This window comes from Curcuma longa, chromosome 12 (genome assembly GCF_044706935.1).
Source record: "Curcuma longa cultivar G26 ecotype Majalengka, Jawa Barat chromosome 12, ITB_CL_G26_1.1, whole genome shotgun sequence".
In the NCBI taxonomy this organism is placed as follows: domain Eukaryota; kingdom Viridiplantae; phylum Streptophyta; class Magnoliopsida; order Zingiberales; family Zingiberaceae; genus Curcuma; species Curcuma longa.
Genome location: NC_133872.1, coordinates 7,020,129 through 7,044,042, shown reverse-complemented (window position 1 = coordinate 7,044,042; position 23,914 = coordinate 7,020,129). Strand labels below are relative to the sequence as shown.

Sequence of the window (23,914 nt, the reverse complement as noted above, 5' to 3'; positions counted from 1 at the left end):
GCTCAGTGCCTCGGCATCAAACGTGGACACACCCCTATGATAATTAGGTACCTTAGTCCTAATATTGGATTATTGCTCTCCTTGGGAGTTTCTCTGTTACTTCGTTCTATGACACTTTCATATTATTTAATTTGCTAATATTAGGACTTATGTGCTTTGTCTTTTGGATCACTTTTGTTAGTTTTCAGAGGTTATATATCTCTTAGTCCTTCGATTCTAAGATTCTGAGACATACAACTAGGCTGACCAACCTCCATGCAGTTGCTCAGCTTGGTGCTCAGATCGACCCTGTGCCCAAATCAGATGTCCAACCAGGCTATCCTACCTCTACCTCTACACAAGTACTCGAATTGCTAGATATCTATGCAGACACTCAACAAACTGTACGTGCGGCAATCATTACACTCAACAACTCGACCTTTACCCTCAGCAGTCCGATACAAGTACTCGGCAACCCGACCTCTACTCCCGACAGTCAAACTCCGATGCAGATACTCGGCAACCAGACCTCTACATTCGAAAACCCGACCACTGCACTTGGTGACTCGACCTTGCCCTCGGTCGCGCAACCTCAGCACAGGCTATAAGGTTTCATTCTTACTTTTATTACCTTATAATAGCATGATTTGTTTTACAACCATACTATCTCAGCCTTTATTTTTGCTGCTTTGCGACCGCTTAACTTTAACCTAGTCACACAATCTAAATGATGTTCTGTTGCTTAGCACTAAGCTACTCAGCGGCCACACAACCTTAGCCTCTGTTGCTAAGCCCTCGCTTTCAATGCTTCTGCTGCAGCCACATAACTTCAGCTTGGCCACACAACCTTATCTCTTAGTTCTTTAGCTTGGTTACACAACCTCAACTTTTTGTACCTTAACCCTAGTTTCACAGCATGGTTGTAGTCTCTCAGTTTATCCATAGGGTCTCTATCATGACTAGATACCTTCGTTTCTGTCGCTCCACCTATGTCGCATGACCCAAATTGTATTTTGTTGCTCAGCGGCCGCACGACCTCAGAACTCATCACTTCATTCATTTGACTTCAGTGGCAAGGCTCTAGCTGTCGGTGCTTCCGCCTCAATTATGCTGCATCACCTCTAAGATCTTTAGCTTAGGCCACACAGCCTCAGCTCTCGATACATCAACCTTGGCAACCTAGCATTTGCTTTGTTACATAGTGCCCACTTGACCTCACCTATGTTTCTCAGTAGTCACACGACCTCAACCCCACTTGCCTAGTCTTGGCTCTCAACGCTTCAGCCTCAGCCATAGACTAACTCTTGCTCAACACTTCGATATTTAGAAGCTCCATAACCTCAACTCTATTGCTTAGTGACCTTGCGGCCTCAACTTCAACCCCATCTTCAATGTCTGCGGGATTGAACTCCTCTCCCTAGCCAGGGTCGGATCAGTGTGCATTACATTATGACAGTCCCTTGAACTATAATATACTACAACAACCCTTGATTATACTATTCTATAACAACCCCTAGGGCTATATTATGCTATAACGACTCTTGTGTTATATTATCTTATAACAACCCCTAGACTATATTATCCTATAACAGCTCCCTGAGTTATACTAGACTATAATGGCCCTCGGGCTATATTATCCTATAACAACTCTCTAAACTATATTAGACTTTAACAATCCCTTGGGCTATACTATACTATAATAGCCCCATTCTCACGACCTAGGAAATCAAGCTCCTCTCTCTAGCCAGGGCGGTATCGGTGTGCACTACAATATGAGACTGAATTAGTCTTTTTGATATTCTCATGATTATCTTAGGTGAGATTGGTCTTCTCCTCTTCTCGGCATTCTTATATCCTTGCAATAGTGGGATCGAGCTTTTCTCCTCGATCAGGATTGATCAGATTTTTAATATTCTTATGGCCGCGGGATTGAACTCTGCTTCATGATCAGGACATTATTGGACTTTTGGTATTCCTGACTTTTTGGTTATCATCCTTTCGACCAAGAGATCGAGCTCATCTCCCCGGTCAGAACAATATTGAACTTTTGGTATTCTCGCTATTCTTATTATTATCGAAGCGAGCTCCTCTCCCACAATCGCAGAATCGAACATTCTTCTCGATTGTGGGGGGATTGATCTTCTGGAAGTCTAGTGTTTTTGACCTTTTGATTATTTTCGTCAGGATTGAGGGATTGAGTTCTTCTCCTGGTCAAAGTAGGATTAGTGTTCTATACATTCTTATTGGCCCTCTAAGTGCCTAGTTATTTAGTTACATCTCTGATTCAGGAAGTCTCTCGATCCTTGCCCTCTTAGCATCCTAACACTTCTATCAGACTTCATTCGACTCTGCTCTTCAGTTCGACTTGAAAGAGGGACATGTGATGGTATTCAGGTCCTTCGGCTCCACTTAATTTATTTGATCCAACGACTTCCTCATGCAGAGTGATCCTTGTCGAGTTGATCCTCTTCAACTCAATACTTTTAATTACGCTACAGGTGAGGAAGCTTACAGAGATTTTGAAGTCCCTAACGCTGGTTGTAGCAAACTTCGGCGGAGGAGAGGGCTTCGGCAGAGGAAAGCAGAGAGCTAAGGTTCGGCAGAGGAAGAAAAGAACGAGCAAGCGTTCTTCCTTCGACGAGGTAAGCTTATAAAGAGAACCAAAGCATAACTCCCCTCCTTAACTCCCCTTAATTCACCGTAATAAAACCAGATAATAACGCCAAGCCATTCTCAACGTTCCTTCGATTGGTTTTCTACTGCTTACTGCTCTACTTTGCCTTAAGTAATATTCGTTTTATACTTTTAGTAATAATACTCACTTGCCCATTTGGTTCAATGCTTGCTACATCAATCCGGAGGTCCAAGGTTCAAACCCTTCCTCCTCCTTAATTCTTTTCTTTTTTTTCTTTTCTTTTTAGCAAGGCTTACATAACCCATCGCAGGCATCTTTCTAAATACTAATTAAATATAAATTAGTATTTACAAAAACATTCCTTTTTATCAACATTAATCCATCATTTACAGCTTAATATCCAGCTATTATAGAAGGAAAAATCGGGGTGTTACATACAAAGGTTGAAATTTTTTGGTCTTCCAACTTCACTTTTGAATTATGGATTATACTTCTCCTTAACCTTCCCACCTTTTGGCAAAACCTATAAATTTTGACTTCCCTTCCCTTTACCCAACAATAGCACACAGAGTCTCCCATTCTTTTGGCGAAGCTTTCAGAAAGGCAACATTAGTGCCACCTGAGGGACCTTGGTTCGTGAGTTTAGTATTTCAAATGATCCTATCCCACGATTTGATGCTCCACAATGACCACTACATCGTAGAGGATGTTGAACTAATTGTTCCCAAACCTTTTGACTACTCCATCTTCCTCCTAACATAACCCTAGAGTTCTTTGTAGGGCAGTCCAAGGGTGACCTTCATTTTCCGCTTCCTTTTTTTTTTTGGAAATCGCCGCTTATTTCAATGTTCCATTAAACTAGTTTGCCCCCAACTCCTTTCGTATCTTTGTCGGGATTGTCAATGTGTTTAATACCTTGATCTCCCTTTGACCCTCGCCATTTTTCATTTGTTATACGAACTAAAAACAGTTGAGTTAGGAGTATTTTATTTTATGGCCTAACTAGATTGTTAGTTCATAGGCAATATTATTATATTTGAGAAGTGCCCTAAGACAATCATCTTAAATAATATACTATTTATTGGATAAATAAAATCACTATTTAAGTATATATTTACTATATATTTAATTAGATCTTAAACTCAATTAATGAGATCCATAATATTATGTATAACATAAGAGAAATTGTAATTATATTATAATTAGTGTGCATTTCTATATGTATAATTATGTACATATTAAAATATTCCCTAGTTGATGATTTGATGAGATTGGACATCATTGATTCTATAAGGCTAGCATATGTTAGCTTCTTGGTTTAACCAAGCAGTCAATTCTAACTGATTGAAAATATTGGGATGTTGAGAGTTAACATATGGATGCTGGTTAAGGGTAACTAGTTCATTGGATGTGACCTGCCATGAGATTTTATATGATTCTATACATGTCTATGAAGATCTCATTACAACTTAAGTGTAAGTTTTCTTCGACTTAAGATATTCAAGTCATCTTGATTATAAAAATTTATACTTTGACATCTTAATAAAACGTCTTTTTGGGGGTGTGAACATAAAATATGATTGGGTATAAGTCAAAATACTCAAAGGTGATTGAATAACCTATAAAGGATTCACCACTTCTTTTATTAGGAGACTAAGTCTTTGGCTGAAACAAAAACACGTCAAGAAGATGATCCTCTTAGTCAGATATTTGAGTAATTTGAATCCGCAAGACAAGAAACTATTGATCGGGCTAGGTGTGATATAGTTAACATAGTGGCGATTGACATTTAGACCATGTCTTGAACTAAGCGAATATAAGATGAGTGAAAGGAACAAACAAATGAATAACTGTAGTTGTTGAAGGATTCAAAAGTGATTCTGGAATCAACTGTGATTTTTTAATTAATTGAGGGTCATGATGTACTACTAGGTGCCACTCATGATCCATCTATAATTAATGATTAATTATGGACGATCAACATAAATCGAAAACATATAAAGGTCACACGTATTATGAGATTATTCAAAAGACATAAAATGAGTTTGAGAATTGGATTCTCACATCAAGAGAGATTACGTCTGGTTGGACCAGACGGAGGGCAAATATAGAAGATATTTTGTCAGAATAGAAGCGTGGATGGGTGAATCTTTTGAAGATAAAGTGGGTCTCTATGGTTTAATTATAAACTAAATTGATTTGATTTTAATTAAAAGGTAGTTTGATTTTGAACCAACATGGTTTAGTCTTGAACTAAACTTAAGGCTATTGGTTTGGGATTTGCGTTAACAGATATGAATTTTTTATTCATGAATCAAAACTGTTAGAGATATATAAATAGACCTCTAAAGAAGAGAGATTTAACGAATTAGAAAACCCTAAGAGTTAGGCTTTTCCCTCTTCCTTTTCTCCTCTTTTTGTCGCCGCCCAACCCCCTCTCCTTGCCATTGCCATTGACAACAAGGGCTTTCCCCTTTGTGGCGCCATCTAAGAGGACTTTCAGTTGGTGATCTTCCACCGACATCCAACATTCGGCCTCCCCCTCCGTTGCAGGCCAACCACCTCCTTCCAGATTGGAGCTTGTCACGCTGAGCAATTAGAGAAGCAAAGTTTATTTTTCAGCCGCGAGGTATCCATCTTCCTCCGCACTTGACTATTGTTCTGGCAAGCAATTATTGTTGCTGGAACTTTGACGCCATTAGTCCTACTGCCCCTTGTCAGCAGCGAGCCATTTGACCTTCGAACGATGACTTAATCGCTTTCGTTCAGTTTGATTTCATATAATCAGGTTGCTTTGAGCCACCGGATACCGAATCAAACCGTAGGTTCTCTCTCAGATTGTTTCATCTCCTTTTTTTTTACTAATATCAAAATGGAGACATGACACATGACTTAGTGAAGTTGTCTTATGGAGATCTTGGTGTGAATACGAGTAGAGGCAATCTTTCTGATGGTTGCGAGTTGATGTCGTTTCCGCTTTGCGTCATCCAACAAGTATAAGTTATTTATGTCATCTTTTCTATGATTATATCTGCATACGTGTATATCTTTATATGATTTTTAATGCGCGTATTGTAATAATATAGATTATTATGCTTCCGCTACTTATTTAGTGAAATAAAATTTTAAAACGCGTATAGAGAAATCCAACAGTAGTATCAGAGTCACCGCATGTTTTGACATAGATCATAGATATGTGTTTAGCATGTCGTAAGTTGTCTAAAAGTTATTTTTAAAAATTTTGGATAAGAAAATTATTTCCTAATTTGTTATAGAAAATTTTCACATTTGAATTTTTTTTAAATTTGTTAGACAATCCAATATTAGAAATTATTTCTTAATATGATTAGGAAAAATTAATTTTTAATTTTTAATTTAAAATTTAAAATTTTTTGATTTAAAATTATTTTTTAATAATATATATAATTAGATTAGAAAATTTTAATCTAATAAAAAAAATTATGATTTATAAAATCAATTTACCTTCGTATTTGCCTTTGAAATTTTGATTTGACTCTCGATCCATTTGTTCTTTAAAAGAGATATCCTCGTCCCCGGGGCAATGGTGCAACGGTTTCGGGTTGTGACTCAGGGACCCGCGATTCGATCCCTAGCTACGGCGTATTTACAAGAATTTTCTTCCAAATGGGGAACGCAATCAAAGGATGCTGGACATTTGGATTGGCCACCGTATGCGCTTCCCGATTTACCCTGGTGGTCGGTGGGAAACTTCCGTGGGACCGAGCCGACCACCCCCAGGGATTGAGTCCAGCTGACTAGGATTTATCATTTTTTTTAAAAAGAGATAACCCCTTTTCATCCTTAACTTCAACCCCTTTCTTTAAGCCAACCCAACGTTCAAAGTTTCCCATCAGGATGATGTTTTCCATGGTTGGCCTCTGTTGCGGGAATAACCCATGGGACCCCTGAAATGACTCGAGTCCGATCCTGATCCCTTCCACAGGATTTGGTCAACCACCACCAGGGTCTCCTCCTATGCTTCGAAAGGAACCGAATTACTCCTTTGTCTCTCCCATGACCGAACCATCCATTTAGCTATCTCTTCGCCGAATCGCCCAGTCAGTCGCTTCGTCGCCGAATCGCTCATTCGGCCACTTCGTCGCTGAATCGCTCATTCAGCCGCTTCGTCGCCGAATCGCCCATTCGGTCGCTCCGTCGCCGAATCGCCCATTCGGTCGCTCCGTCGCCGAACCGCCCATTCGGCCGCTCCGTCGCCGAACCGCCCATTCGGCCGCTCCATCGCCGAATCGCCCGCTCCGTCGCCGAATCGCCCATTCTGCCGCTCCGTCGCCGAATCGCCCATTCGGCCGCTTCGTCGCCGAATCACCCATTCGAATCGCCCATTCGGTCATTTCTTCACTGAATCGCCACCCTCGCTACACACACCCCTTTTTTCGAGCTAAATCGAACCGAATAAATAAAGCTCCCTACAATGCCCTGGCATGCCCCATCATGACCTCTGACAAGCCCACACCCGTATTAATTACCGCCATCTCTCTGACACTTGAGCAGAGCACGACAAGATGGTTCCTTTCCCATGATGGGACAAGGAACTCGATTGTTCCTGACACCTCATTAATCGTGATGGGATATTCCTTAAATGACGACGTGACCAGTACACATGCTCATCTCCCTTTAAAATGACCACTCCCCCCTAGGCAGGTAACTTCTTCAACTTTCACTCTCTTTTATGCTCAAGCTCCTCCCTTACTGTTCATCTCCTTCTCCCCCTATGCTTGACTTGAGCGTCGGAGTGGTCGTGCCAGGGCACCCCCTAGCCTTTCTTCTCACGCTTTCTTTGTTCTCAGGTCTGGAAGATCCTGAAGCTCCCATCGCTCCCAGCTCATCCTCCTGTTCCACTCCTACGGCGAGGAAGGTCTGGTGACGTGTCTAGACGCACTTCTCAACCGGAACAGCCTCAAATACTTGAACTCCTCCATCTTGAATGGTGGTGGATCATAAATATTGCGACCGAGTTTTTCTTCGAAATCTTTCCTTTCCTTTGCACAACAAAGATGAAAAAAACTACTAAAATAATAAATAAATTGAAATTCAAACCTCTAGCCTTGTACTGGAATTGCAGTGAAGCATCTTCAGAGCGTATTGCTCTGATACCAATTGTAATATTGGAATGACACTAAAGAGGGAAGGGTAAATAACGCTTTCATTTTTCGATCGTTCTTGTGCTCGTTTATAAAGAGTTAATGCAATGAAAATAAAAAGGAAAAGCACAAGAACAAATGACATGTACTTGAATTTTTTTTATGTAGTTCGACAACTATTAGGGTTCCTACTCCATTTCCTATATCTTGAATGCGAGCCACTATCTCTCTCTTTATTGGAAACTTTTCATAGACAGAGAAACCTCTTATAGTTTATGTTCTTATAAACAAACAAGTAATGAAAAAATAATTCTGATAATGAAAACTTAAATAAATAAAACATTATAAAAACTTAATTGTCTCTAGAAGCCTTGAATGCAACCACACTTGTTTTGATAGCTCCTAGATCAATTGAATAACACTTTGAAAGCTTTTAGAGTATTGATCGAGAATATTGAGATGATATATACTGCCTACTAGAAACTGTATAAATATTGGTATTCCAAGCAATCGAAGGGCCTTTCAATCGCTCAATGCTCACCTTTATTGAACAATGCAATCTCCATTGTTTATCCACTTTTCGATAGCTTGGACCTTCTTTCGGTCCCTCAAACTCTCCCTTTATCAACTTCTATATCCATGTACATTCTACATCCCATGCTATTGATGTAGATCTTCAAGTCACTCAAACCACTTTCAGTCACTCGAAGATAGCCATGTCAACACTTATTCTAACCAAGGATTATCTATGACTTTCGGTCGCCCTTACATCATTCCACTTAGAGCATCTGATTGATAAAAATAAAAATTTAGTCTCCTAGAACCATGTTTTTCCTTATAACACAATAATTAGTCCAAATACAACATAAAATATACAAGTATATCTAATATCTGGTCTAGTTGACTTATTAGACTTACTTGGTATTTGGTCTACCTGATTCATCGGGGCTTTTTACATATATTGAGTTTACTTTTTTTTAAGACTTCACACCTGTCTAAAATTTACTTTTTTAGAATTTTTTTTCTTTGTCAAACATTTGGTCTCGCTTTGACTTGTTTGGACTTTACACCTGTCTAAAGTTCACTCCTCTAGGATTTTCACTCTTGCCTAATATTCAATTTTCTACAATTTGCTAGGACTTTCACCCTTGCTAAGTATCTAGTCTCCCTTTAACCTATCTGGAATTTCACCAAATACCAAGCATTTGATCACGATTGACCTACTTAAACTTTTACAACTGTCAAGCATCTAATCACTATTAACTTATTTGGACTTTCACCAACTGTCAAGCATATCACTATTAACTTGCTTGGATTTCACACCAACTATCAAACATCCGATCATCGTTGACCTGTATGGACTTTACACCAACTGTCAAGTATTCAATCACTATTGACTTACTTAAATTTAACTCTTGGTCTAAGATCGATTGTACCTATAACCTTCCTCTCATATTGACACAATCAAACATATGATTAAATATCAAACTCCTAAACTAGAGGTTGATTGCATCAACATCTAACACAGACACACTCAAGTTTTAAAACCCCCAACACACCAAAACATCTTGGTAGAATCCTTTTGGGCCATAATTGCACCAACAAATTGAATTTTTCTAATTTGCATGTTTGTTTCCTAGCTTAGTTAAATCAAGTCTATAAACTAATGTCAGTTCAATGTAATGATCATCTTTTGGCTAACAAAAAAAAATTCCTCTTTTCAATTCTGTTGCCAAGAGATTTCTTTTATGAGGATTGTATTACATCTCATAGTTCCGTATAACTAACTTGGCTTGTTTGACCCCATAGTTTGCTCTGCCTATCATTTTAGTAAAGGTTGAATTCGCCATCCCAGTCGTCTCACACGATTGACTCCACGACCATCTGTGAAGAGGTTGCCCTATCTATCATTGTGTTCAATGCATTATGCTCACTACAAGAAGAAGGGGAATTAGCGACGGAAATTTCCGTCGTTATTCGATCGCTAACGTCGATTAGCAACCGAATAACGATAGAATTTTTTCGTCGCTAATATTTCGGTCACTGGCCCAAATTAGCGACGGAAAATAAAATTCCATCGTATTTAGCGATGAAATTTTATTTCCGTCGTTAAAATTAGCGACGAAACAAAATAATCCATCGTTAAAAATAGCGACGGGGTTAAATATTACGTTGCTGATATTAGCGACGAAAATTAAATTTCCGTCGCTAAAATTAGACCCGAGAACCTCGTAAACAAGCCGGAAATGGCGACGAAAATTTAATTTCCATCGCTAATTAGCGACGGAAAACTTAATATCCGTCGCTAATAGCGACGGAAAACTTAATTTCCATCACTAATTAGCGATGGAAAACTTAATTTCCGTCGCTAATTTCATATATTTTTTCAAAATTTTCTTTCTGTTTATCGTAATTCCCTGTTTACATTTTAAACCACCAATATACAACTATCACAAACGATAGCTAAACAAATAAATACAATCACAAAATCCATCAATCTCACAAATGATAGCTAAACAAGTATACAACACTCACATGTATCCATATGGATCAATCTTTAACATGAAATACAACAATCCAATCACAAAATCAAAATTGAAACAGTTGAATCACGATACAAATAGTTTTTAACAATTCACTAATACAAATAGAAATTCAGTCGAACATCAGAACTAATAAAACTACAAACACAGTCACAACATCTGATCAAATACAGTCACAACATCTGATCAATACAAATACTAAGTATTTGAATACCACATATCTGAATATATACAATGATATTGTATCAAATGTTCACATACTACTAACAAAGGAAAACATGTCAACCGAGCAAGTCAAAATATCAATCCTGCAAAAAATATAATAAAATAGGTTAGTATATTAAATTAATGATATGTATCTATGATGAAAATGCATGTTTATAAGCTATAATTTAAAAATGAAATTAATGCTATATACCTCGCAAGCATCTACTGATCAGGGATATCAGGGTCCTGAGTTTCCTGTGAGTCAAAGCCATGCACGGGTTGTGGCGTTTGACTCATACCAGCCGCAACTGCGCGCATATGCTCTCCAATCGCCTCATAGTGCAGCTGGACTTGACGAGACTCTGCAAATGTTGCCTCTAAGATTGAGAGTCGATTTTTTAAATCCTGATTTTCTTTCTCTAGGGCTTCTACCCTAGTAGATGTACCGTTCGGACGACCCCTAGCTCTAGGGGCTATCACACGATCATACACAACTCTTGCTTGGGACCCTAGATCGTAGAGGGAGGAGTTCTTGTTTCTTCCACCGACCACATCATAATAGATATTATTTACCTGATCGGTGGAAAGAGTCTGTATCTCACCTCCCTCTCTATTTGGCTGAGATGCCTGTGCAACTCTGGCAGTCATTTCATCCTGTTTTAAAATAAATCCATATAACATATAACAATTAAATAAATGTAAAAAAATCAAAATATCCCAACAAGTAGGAGGTAACAGTTAAATAAATGTAAAAAAGTAGGTACAAGTATTAAATGACAGTTACCTTAATAAACATATATAACAGTTAAATCAATGTAAAAAATCAAAATCTTACATCTAATGCCTTCGCGCGTGGATCGATAAATGTTCCATCCTTAGATTTGTGTGTTTTTGTAAAAATCTCCCAACAAGTAGGAGATCACTGTAACTCATGTTCCTACAGATTAAGAAATCTAATTAAATCAAATAAAAGCATGGATGATTAAATGATTCTATAATAAATATATTAATTTTAAACTCACCAAGTCTAGGGTATGCTCTACAATAGAACGGGATCCAGCTGTATGCTTAGTGGATCCTGTACTAGGGCCAGCTCGCTCAATATTTCTATTGGCTCGAGCTTTCTCAACATTGGACTGCCATTTTTTGTAGCCCAAATGGCACGCCATGCATCCCAGATCTCAACTAGGATGAAAGCAGGTCTGGTGGCCTTTCTTCTACATTTATACAGTAAATCCTTATATAATTTTGCACAAGCAGTGTTCCATGTGTCTTTGAATTCCTGCTCGTGGCCGGGCTCCCAAGTATATTTTTTCTACACATTATTTATTCAATTAGTATAAAAAAAGATAATATCTGATAATAAAAATGACTTACCAAAAATTCATCATAGTAGAAGATACGCATGTCCTGATCGACATGCCTCCAAGTAATACCTGAAACTGAAACTCTCTCCTGAAACTTACTAGAAATATATGCTGCAACATGGTGACCATCAGGGACAAAATGACATTATAAAATATATAAATTTTAGACATATGACATAAACAATTATTTGAATTTCAAAGTACTAATAACACCAAAACTCACCATCCTCCAACAACACGTAAAACCATCTGGCCACCGGGTGCTGCTGCCTGATCTGACATTTATGTATATGCAAGATGACATTATAGCATACACACATTCGATAATAAAAATAAAATCTAGTTTTATCCCTGGGTGCTACTACCTGATCTACCATTTATGTATCTGCAAATCTTAATAATTAAGGGGGTTGATAAAAAAGATATCTTAATAGTTGAGGTGCTTAACACAATTGACCATTTTACAGCTGAGGTGCTTATAACACAATTGACCATTTTACAGCTATCAATGACCATTTTACAGCTATCAACATACAATTTCTTTTTTCCAAAAGATCCGTAACACCTCTATAAGGAAATGCTTCCATTCTTTCCAAGTTCTCCTATCTCTACACTAGGTTGGTGATATATAAGGTTTGATAGGATTATTAATTATTCTTCTAATGCAAGAGGATTGGTTCACACATGCATTAACAATGAAAAACAATTCTCAATCTAACTACAGAAATAGTGGAATAGTAAGATTTAAATTAGAGACCAGAAAAACACTTTAATAGGATCATCAATCTTATTTAGTCCAAGAGTCTACTAGAGGATTGGTTTACTCTCAAAACCCAAAGATAAGATATATGATAATTCCCCTCTAATTTTCAAATAATTGATTAACACTCAACTTGATTGCCAAGAAATGGATATGATTTGGTGCAACTAGTACAAGTTTTGGATAATCTGTAGATTTGACAAGCAAGAAAATTAAAAGGAGATAATGACAAACTTATGATGTTTGACTCCCGTTATAATTTGCCCATGATCTTCTACTTTGATATATGTATGAACTGATCATTGTGGCATGGAAGATGGAGACAGGACATACAGAGAATTCTATCAAAACCCATTACACCATGCACATCAGCTAAAACAATCAGCTGGTGCAACTAAATTTGACCAACTAGGCAAGTCATTTAAACCAGAGTTTTGACATTTTTATGGTTTTTAATTAAGTCAACAATTTGGATCCTACTATATCTACAAAGGTAGTACAAAAACTATCACATGAGGGAACAAGTTTATAGTATCAGTTACTAGGACAGAAATAAGTGCTGAATCTTCAAATTGTTCTCCAATTATAAAGCTCTCAACCCTGAAAGGAGAGAATATTTTTCATCTGTCAGGACATGATCATTGATAGTTGTAAAATGATATTGTTAGTCTTGTTGATAGCTGTAAAAGATCTGTAACCCTGAAAAGAAATCTTTCTATAGTCTTGAAGAATACATGCTTGATATTGTTAGTCTTGTTGATTGATGTGCCATATGCATTTGTTATTACACCTTTTCTCCTTGAATATTTTCTTTTTTCCTTTGATAAACGAAATATTAGAATCGATTCTTTTGGAAAAACAATATCATATTGAATGAGTTCTTCAGATCACAATGATACACATTGAATTTATGCATTAGCCAATACCTTCTTATTGTTTCTATACCTGGCCAATTCAGACTCATCATTTTTGATGCGAAGCTTAATGACAGTACCTGGAATTTGACATATGATTTCTCTAATCCAACATGTTAGATTAACTAGAAAAAGACTAGGTAGTGACCATAATGAAACAAAATATAATATTTGCATGCAGGCTTAACAAAACTTACAGGAGCACATGTTCAATGATCACTTCAGACTCATATCCTTCAATCTTAGACCGACCAACACATCGACAAAGAGAGGGTAAAGTGAAACAAGAAGAAAATCTCAAGAACAAGTCTCTTGAACAACTAAATTGCATGAACCTATTTGTCTTATTTCTTAGTTACAATGTCACTCATCAACATTAACATTTTCTGGATCTTCATCGCTAGACTCAGTTAGTTCAACAATATCCTCACTACTCGACATCTCTCCATCATCTATCTCTTGGTAAGATACATTAACATCTACAAGTAACACGAATGTTGATTGACTCTGGGAATCTACTAAATGTGTCTCAACTTCTTCATTTTGAAATGCATCATGGTGTTGTGTTGTGTTGGAGTTCGATGTTTCTATGGTCGAGCGAGCCTTTGTACGACAAACAGCTAACCATTCACTAACTCTTCTTGGCTTCGTCGGATATTCAAGATAAAAAACCTGACCCACTTGGACCAAAAAATAAAATGCCATACTTCTTGAACCTTTTGTTTGCATTAACCTCAACTAACTTGTAATTTGGGTGTATTCTAGTTCCTGTTCTGGGAGTCAGATCATACCATGAACATTTGAATAACACACACCTTTTTATAGGTAAGGCAGGATATTCAACCTCAATAATTTCTTCAAGTCTTCCGTAATAATCAAGCTCTGAGTTATTGTTGTTGATGAATCCTTTTACATAAACACCAGAATTCATTGTAAGTCTTTGTGAATCTCGTTGTGCCACGTGGAATTTGAAACCATTAACGTAATAACCAGAATACACTTGTATCTTACGGAGGGGCCCAGATGCAAGATTGATTATCCTTCCATCTTCCACAATTGATATTCTACGATTGTTCACCTATAATAGTACGTATGATGTAAATTAGATATGAATTTGAGAGTCATGTATTGAAATTTATTTATTCTTTAACTTACATAGATTTGAAACCACAGTGCAAATTCCGTTTGTAACTTTTCTTCGACTTCACTTTGACTGATTGATGGATTTTGGTACTGAAGTTGTTGTTCATAAAGACTGTAATGAATGAAATATAAAATAATTAGAATACCAAACATAAATAAAAAGTGATTACTAGTTGCTTATATCAAACAACTCACCTTATGTACGGTTTGACCTCTTCACAGTTCAGGAGTATATATGTTCTTGCAGCATGGTATTCTTGTTGATTTAACCATCTTGAAGTAGAAGCACCAAATGCTTTACCAGGAAACTTAAAAATAGAAAGCAACGTAGGGTCGATTGTCGGCGTATCATCAGAATTTCTAGGATTCTTGCGATGTCTGGTGTTGACATGATCAGCAAAATAATAGGAGCAAAAAGAAGTTGCTTCTTCAACCAAATAAGCATTACATATCGACCCCTCGACTCTTGCTTTGTTGCGAACATTATTCTTTAATTTTCTCAAAAATCGTTCAAATGGATACATCCATCTATACTGAACAGGCCCAGCTAGTTCTGCTTCATATGGTAGGTGAACGACTAAATGTTCCATTGAATCAAAAAAACTTGGTGGAAATATGCGCTCAAGCTTACATAGTATAACAGGAATATCTGTTTGTAGCTTAAGCATATCGGCCGTCATAATGCACCTAACACACAAATCTCTGAAAAATAAACTTAGTTCTGTAAGTGCTTGCCAAACATTATTAGGTAGAAGGTCATGAAAAGCTATTGACATAAGTCTTTGCATGAACACATGACAGTCATGACTCTTCATTCCAAACATTTTTAACCTATTCATATCAACGCATCGGGCCATATTGGAAGCATACCCATCAGGAAATTTTATCTGTTTCAACCAACTACATAAAGCTTGTTTACCTTCTCTGTCTAATGTATAACAAGCCTTTGAATATTGGTTTGTTATTTCATTTTGATGCAATTCAGGTCTGTTAACCAATCCTTTTAATTCCTCTCGTGATTTTGCAGTATCTTTAGTTCTTCCAGGAACATTCATCACTGTATTGAAGATATTATCGAAAAAAAATTTCTCAACATGCATCACATCTAAATTATGTCGAATTAATAAATACTTCCAATACGACAGGTCCCAGAAAATGCTTCTTTTCTTCCAACCACATTTGCACATCCTTACAATGTATTTATTTATCTCCTCAGCATTTTGATCATATACTGGTAGAAATCCATAACTGTCTATTTGGTCAATGATTTCTGCACCTGACTTCATTGTTGGTTGCAATTTTCTGACTACAACATTCTTTAGAAAATTTTTCTTATTTCTCCTGAAAGGGTGTTCAAGTGGCAAAAATTTACGGTGATTATCAAACCAAGATACCTTTCCACTGCATGGTAATGAAAATGCATCAGACTCTGTCATGCAATGTGGACATGCTAATTTACCAGTTGTGCTCCATCCCGATAACATTGAGTATGCTGGAAAATCACTAATTGTCCATAATAAAGCAGCATGCAAGGTAAAAATTGGTTTTACTTGCAACATCATAAGTCTCTGCTCCTACATTCCATAATTCATTCAACTCGACAATCAGAGGTTGCAAGAAAATATCTATCTTCTCTTTCGGGTTCGTTGGACCTGGAATAAGTATAGTCAGAAACATAAATTCGTCTTTCATGCACATCCATGGAGGTAAATTATAAGGTGTTAATATAACTGGCCAAGATGAATATTGTTGTCCTGACTGACCAAATGGTTGAAATCCATCTGCAGAAAGCCCCAATCTCACATTACGTGGTTCCATCGCAAATGTAGGAAATATTGTATCAAGATGTTTCCATGCAGGGGAATCACAAGGATGACACATTATACCTCCTTCGTGCATATGCTGATGATGCCACCTCATGTGGGAAGTTGTGGCAACAGATGCATACAATCGTTGAAGTCTAGCAGTTAAGGGAAAATAATACATAACCTTCCATGCAATATTTTTCTTTTTCTTCCCTGGAATGCGACTACGATGCTTGTAGCGAGGGTGACTACAAATTTTGCATTCAATCAATTCACTGTCTTCATTCCAATATATCATGCAATTGTTTACACAACAATCGATCTTCTCTACGGGCAAACCTAAACCCCTTACCAATTTCTTTGTACTATAGAAACTATCAGTCATTTGGTGATCAGCAGGAAGCAACTCTGACATCAATTGACAAATGTCATCATAACATCGTTCTGAGAAATGATGTTCAGCCTTGATGTTCAATAATCTTGCAGTAGCTGATAATTGGGAATGACCAGATGGAATACCTTCCCACACTTCTCTTTCACTAGCTTTTAACATATCATATAGGTGTTGAACTGCAGGTGTTGGTATTTCATTTACATTTGATGGATCAACTGCATTCATTGCGTCATAAACCATTGATTGCATCATATGATCATTCGATGTTGATTCCTCAAAATAGTTGTGCCAGATGAAGAAGCAGCCGGACGTTCGAATTCCATGAGAAACATAAGGCTCTCCGTGACAGTACCAATTGTAGTAGTTTGGAACAAATCCATTTTTACAAATATGCACTTTTACGGTATCCTCATCACGGAAAGCTTTATTTCTGACATTTGCAATGATTGCACGGACAACGTAACTCTGCACCATTCATGCATTCTGGGTGACTCTTAGCAAAGTTCACAAACTCTTCAACTCCAGCATAAAATTCAGGTCGGATAAATCCATCATCCAATCTATTGTACATCCAAGCTTTATCCATATATATTGTAACCTTCTGCAAAAATAAATTTTCATGGAATATAAACAATATATTAAATTTGGTTGAGGATGAGGTGAGCATGCACAATATATTAAATTTTCATGTGATGACAAGATTCATAATTATTTTTTCACACATCACTAGGTTGAGGATTAGGTAAGCATGCACAATTCAATTTGCATAAATGTGTGATCTTTATTCATCCTCTTGTGTGTATAATCATATTCGAGACGAGGAATATGATTACATATATTTTGATCATGTTCATTAGCACAGTTAAGTCACATATCTAATTTATTTAGTCATTCGTATTCAATGTATTTTTTAAATTGTGTAGATAATTCTTTTAAATAATTAAACTCATTATTATTTTAACTATTTTAATGTTCTTTTTATAGTTATTATGATGGAAAATAATTAGTATTCAATAACTATAAATTCTAAATCATGACAATCAAATTTTAATCAGATTCAAGATTAATAGCAACCGTAAACCATCACAAACAAATTATATCATAGGTAAATTTATACAAATTTTATACTGATCATATACTCAAATTTTATACTGGCATCATATATTATTTTCTACTGCAAATACACCTAAATAACCCTAAACCCTAACAAAAATTCTATTAACCCTAATAAAAAATTTTCATAACCCTAGTTTTATGCTGCAAAATTTTCCATAAGCCTGATCTAGCCTAAATCTGTAGCCACAAAAACTTCGTAATCCTATTTTTTCATAACCCTAAATCTGTAGCTTGATCTAATATTAGATCATTAATGCCAGCAGTAAACAACTAAGTAGCCGGAGGGATTACCTTTGGAGAGCGCCGGAGAAGATCGCTAGAAAAGAATGCCGGAGAAGAACGCGAGCAGAGGGGAGATCAATAGAAAATCGACCGGAGGAGAGTGCCGCGCGAGGAGGAGACTGTCGCGCGAGCTTAGCCGGAGGAGAGTGCTGCGCAAGCTTTCGCCGGAGGAGAGAACGGGGGAGAGATGAAAATCGCGCCGGAGGAAGGGAGAAGAAAATGCGCAGAGCCGTCGGTGCCCTAAAATCGCAACATAGCGACGGAAATTTAATTTCCGTCACTATCGCTATCACTAATTAGCGATGGAAAATAAATTTTTGTCGCTAAATAGCGACAGAAATAAATTTTCCGTCGCTAAATAGCGACGGAAATAAATTTCGGTCGCAAAGATTTTTATTAGCGACAGAAATAAGTATTTCCGTCGCTATTTTAGTGACGACGGAAAAATTTTCCGTCGCTAATACCGAATATTCTTGTAGTGTGAAGGGCTTATATACTCGCCTGAAAGGTATTTCCATGTCGACCCAAGGAGGGTCGACAGTCGGGTTTGAGGAGACTAGGTCTGACGCTTGTTGACATTAGGCACAGATGTAAGACATCTGAGAAATCAGATCTGATAACCTTGTAACCACTCTAATTATTCTGCAACAATCATTGAATATTCTTGCTTCCTTTTGACGTTATGTGCCGATATGAGAGCATCCTAAGGAGATTAGGTATAACATTTAGTAACCGCACTCCTTTTATGCCCTTTGTCTGTTACGTGTTTTAGGAGTCTGTGTAACCTCTGAATCAGGCAAAAAGATAAGGTCCAATGCTAGGAGGTTGAGTGGTTGAGATGTTGACTTGCCAAACTGCCGAGCGGCCGAGAGAGCTATGTGACCAAGAGGCTGAGAGACTAGGCTGCCGAGTGGCCGTGCTGTCAGGAAATGATGGTTTATTCTATGTTGACTATTTGACTTTTGCCTAGACACATTAATCTATCTCTTGACTACAAATGCCACGTAAGGTCAGTCATAATCTGCCACATCAACTACAACTAACTAATCTGATAGAACGAACACAACAAAACAAAAACGAGAAAGACTATTGATATTCACTCCCCTTCTATCGAGCACTCAGAAGGAAATAAAGGATCGGTCGACCGAACCTATTTGAAAATAGAGGATCAGATAAGACGAGATTGGGCTGTGAAGAAAACCTTAAAGATTAGTTGACCTATCTAGAGGATCGGTTGACTGATCAAATTGATCTCGTAGAGATGCGATCTAATCGGATTGTGTATCTCGACAGAACTAGAGGAAGAAGACGACATGAGATCTTTTCTTTTTCATATAACTTTTGGATGGAGTGGTCATCCACTGATATATCAAATATCCAATCTGCATGTAATTTCTGAAGCATCAGTTGTAGTTGAACCTGAATTTATGCACTTCTCTATTACTCGTAATTTTAAAAGAATATATAGATGCAGTTTCAATCCATAATTGCTTACTTATTACAATCTACTGTTCTTATTTTAGTTCCTACTCCCAACTTTCTATGTAACGAATGCTTCTTCTGAACACTACAAAACACTACCTACATGCCGGAGGTTGAAATGAAGGAATGCGCGCGAAGACGATGGAGAACGGAGCGAGTACGATCGGCTGCGATCCGTCAACTTTAATAGGATCCAGCGCCGGAATATTCCCATCTGCATCTACTTCCAACGCATCGCCATTCAGCAGCATTGTCTGGCTGTGGAGGTCACCGTCCATGGCTGTGAGGTGGTATTCTTCCCTTGCGTCCTCTACCGACAGACTAGCAGCTCCGGGATGATGCTTCCGGCCGAGCGAATAAGCAGTCGTGATGCTTATGATCGAAAGCTCAGCCGTGGTGTTGCCACTGAGATTGATCAATAGTAGAGTGATTCCTTCCTGCAAATGCCATTTTTCCATCAACATTAATTATCAATTCAAGTACTCGCTCATCGTGATCTCTACTTACCGATTCTTTTGCGCAGTGAGCATATGCTCTTATCAAACTGGGCTTTTCCCCGATTAACTTTGTCGCCAAAACCCGTGTCCCCATCAATCGATGCCACAGTAGAGCACTGCATGAAGCAGAGCAAAGCAGAGTAATCGTCGTGGTTTGTTTCTTCAACAAGTAGCTAGCTAGTTGTGCCATTACGCCATTACCTGTAATAGTCAGGATTTGGACGGAAGGTGGTTGTGTTGAGAAGGCCGTAGTTTCCGCCCACCAACGACTGCCGGCAATATGTCTTGGTGTCGTAGGTGGCGGACATGCCCAGTTGATCCAGGAACCTAATTACAGCAAACAAACGCTAGATCAGTCAGTCAACAGCGTCGTCCGGCGGTAGCTGCAGGCGTTTGCTCACCAGAAGCTGAAAACGAATGCGTCAGTCACAAGATGGTGGCCACTGTTGTAAGCCCCTCCAGCTTCGCCAACGCACCCGGTCACATTCCTCCCACTAGTCCTGAGAAGCAGCTGCAGATCTTTGAATGTGCTCGCTTCGCCGTCCAGATAAGTCGGGTCCAGAATTTTCTCAACCAAATGCTTGTCCACACCTAATCAAATCAAGCACCTGATTACTCTTCTACAAAGGTAATGGAATGAATTCACAGAGGAGATCGGTGCTAATGCTGGACCTGCGCCGAGGTTGTAGATATGGTGAGTGAGCACGTCCAATGAGTTGGGTTTTGTTTTGTCGACGAGCTCAGCGAACCAGATGGCGTCGAAGAAGCCCCCTGGTGCTAACACCAGTGGTTTTACTGGGAAGCCTTGGTAGATGTCGTCGACGATCCATTTGAGGTTGACAACATCTGCAGCATATTGATCGGCGTCGACTCTAGTTCCCACTCCCGATCCACTTAACTCGTTTCCTGAGAGGCCAGCAACAAGATTCATTCAATGAACCAGCTGCAAGTTAGTCTTGAGTCTTGACTGAACTGGTGCAAACTTACCGAGCTCCCAGCCGTAAATTGTGTAACCCTTATCGACTGTATAACGAATGAGAGAAGCAGCGTTGGTGTTGTCCCAAGGTCCTCCAAATGAGCCATCACTCTGATTAACCCTTCCATTTAGTGCATTCAAGCCAAAAATTATGATCGCCCTGCAGCAAGGTTCAGTTGGAGAAAGTTCAAACATGCATGTGCATTTCAGATTGCTACGAAGAACTTGTACGCACCCTGCTTTCTGGAAGAACTCGTTCAGTTCGTCCCATCTGGCCAAAGGTAAGCAACCTTGAGTGAAACTAAACATCTCCGACGCGTTGAATGCGAAAGGCGTGCATGGCTGCTGCTTAGGGTCTAACGTCTCATATATCACCTTATCTTGCAAGGAACCCCCCAGCCGAAGCTTCAGTGGCGAAAAAGCTGGACCATATCAAAACGAAGCGATTTTATATATCAGATTTCAAGAACTGGTATTGAAGATTCAAGCAATTGGCTTTCACCTTTCACAGCATTCAACAAAATTGGACTGGAAAGATTCTGCATGGAGAAAAGCAAAAAAGCAAACGGATCAGCTATGGCATCCAAACTAGAAGCTGAGAATAAGCTCACCAGATTGAGCATGGATGCCAATCCCCAGCTGCATGTTCCATAGTCACATTTCTCCGGCGGCCACCAATCCAGAGTAGCGCAGATGAAATCTTCATCAGTCACGGCGATAGGGGATGCAGTGTCGATAACGACAGCATCGCTGTATACCCCTGCTTCTGCCTCTGCCTCCGATATGCCGGAGTAGGCTCCGACATGTCCCGCGAGGCACAGAAATAGACAGTACCCCAGCAGCCGAGGAAGAACACCACCACTACGAATCCTGCTCATGCTTTCGGCCTTCCCTTCACGCAAAGAAAAGTTTCAGTTCAATTTCTTCAGAATGAGATCAGAGTGGCAAAAATCTATTTTACCTAAAAAGTAAAAAAAAAACTACCTTTTCAAAAGAAAGAAGAAAAGAAAAGAAATACAATGAATATCATAACGAGAGTTAACTGCTCTATTTATACCGTCAATGTGCCATATTAATCTCCTGTAATTATCTTATCTTTTGACCAAATCTATTATTACTTTAATCTTATCTCTAACCAAAATTTTCAAAATTATTATTTTTTAGTCAATATTATCTATATATTTTGATTTATTATTTTATTTTCAGTTAAATTTTTTCCACGTTATAATTTTGAATGTTTTGGGATTTACTTTCCTCATTTTTAGTGAAATACCAAATCATATTTTTTATTTTTTTAAAACTTAACATTATTTGTCCATAAATATTCTACAATATATCTTTTAATTGTTATATTTTGAAGGATTCATTATTACCCATACGTATATGATTACGGATATGTTGTCTTAACATATATTATAATATACATTACATATTATTAATACGGAGACAAATGGCATTCGTTGTGCATTATCAGATCTATTGAAATACATTCTATAATGTATAAATTGTATTTACATATTTACTAGTTATAATAATGTTGTTGGCGCAATTATGCTCTTAGACGAGTACTTTTAAAGTTTGAATAAAAATTTATATTAGATTATATTATAATTGTTGATGTGCTGCAATGAGTGTGTAGACATAGGTTACTTGATATTCTATAGGATTTGACTTGGGTCAAATTTGGTCTGAACCGGTTTAGTCAACTGAACAATCGATTCGGTAGATGGAAAAACTAGTTCGATTGACCAAAAAGTTCGGTAGATTAAAAAATCAATTTGGTAGATTGAAAAATCAGTTCGGTAGATCAAAAAGGTTCAGTCGAGATCGTGAAGGGCTTGATCAAAAAGATTATGTTTGACCAAAGTTCTATTGATCTAATGTGATTTTTAGGTCGACCCAACAACCAGATCAAGTTCTATAAAAGGATTTCAAGATCAGAGTTGAGAATACACCGATCCTGCTACAACTCATTCTCTATGCTCAAGGAAAATTAACAATACGCTGCTAGTGCGACTGAGGAAGCGCTAGGAGGAATGCATGATAAGTAGCTATTTGACCGGCTAAATTAGGATTATATTGAGCTATTTTTTATTATATTTTATGCTATAAATTGAATTTTGAGGTTATTATGTATTTTAGATTAATTTTTATTCTTTATTCTATTTTCTTATTAATTTGAGGTTTTTGGATATTAATTTGTTGTATTTGATTTTTTAAAAAAATTAGAATGGAGACAATAAAATATTTGGAGGTCCAATTTGGAAGAAAAATCAATCCTAATTTGAGTCGGGTTCAAATTAGATCAGAATTGACTCAATTAGGTTCAAACTGGGTTAAAACCCAGTTTAGTGTTCAAAATGGGCTCAACCCGGTCCAATAAAGCTGGTTCTGTTGAAGTGACTCAGCCCAAATCTGATTCAAGCCCAATTCAATCACTCAGTTCAATTGCAATCAGTCCGGTTCAATCACGAGTTTAAAAGGTACAGTGGCTCACACGCACAAGGGGGGGGGGGGGGGCGCTCGACACACGAATTAGGTCTTCTCCTTCTCCGGAATGGCGAGCTGTAGCTTCTCGCTCATGATTCCGGCTGAGCTCCCAGCACTCCATCTTCCCTCCACCGCCTTCTTATTCGATCCCCGGTCAGCACACGAGCACGGCAATAGTTGAGTGTTGGGATATATACTATA

The 23,914-nt window shown here is 38.0% G+C and overlaps 1 protein-coding gene and 1 pseudogene across 1 annotated transcript; both read right to left on the bottom strand.

Moving 5' to 3' along the window:
• Positions 1 to 10,709: 10,709 nt before the first annotated feature.
• LOC141842820 (uncharacterized) lies at positions 10,710 to 12,103 on the bottom strand (annotated as a pseudogene).
• A 7,742-nt stretch (positions 12,104 to 19,845) lies between these two features.
• On the bottom strand, positions 19,846 to 22,101 carry LOC141843527 (heparanase-like protein 3). Its single transcript, XM_074731580.1, has 9 exons — positions 21,835 to 22,101; positions 21,726 to 21,762; positions 21,459 to 21,645; positions 21,235 to 21,383; positions 20,920 to 21,153; positions 20,649 to 20,838; positions 20,449 to 20,574; positions 20,258 to 20,363; positions 19,846 to 20,187 (listed from the first exon to the last, which is right to left on the bottom strand). Exons 1-9 carry the CDS (start codon positions 22,099 to 22,101, stop codon positions 19,846 to 19,848), a joined length of 1,638 nt encoding a protein of 545 aa, XP_074587681.1.
• Positions 22,102 to 23,914: the final 1,813 nt, after the last annotated feature.

Bases quoted from the DNA above. Each gene is read 5' to 3' on its own strand.
- LOC141843527 (XM_074731580.1), bottom strand. From the start codon at position 22,101: ATGAGCAGGATTCGTAGTGGTGGTGTTCTTCCTCGGCTGCTGGGGTAC. The intron at 21,154-21,234 runs GTAAGTTTGCAC...CTGGCCTCTCAG, and splicing joins AATTTACGGCTGGGAGCTCG to GAAACGAGTTAAGTGGATCG. The intron at 20,575-20,648 runs GTGAGCAAACGC...TGCTGTAATTAG, and splicing joins GCATTCGTTTTCAGCTTCTG to GTTCCTGGATCAACTGGGCA.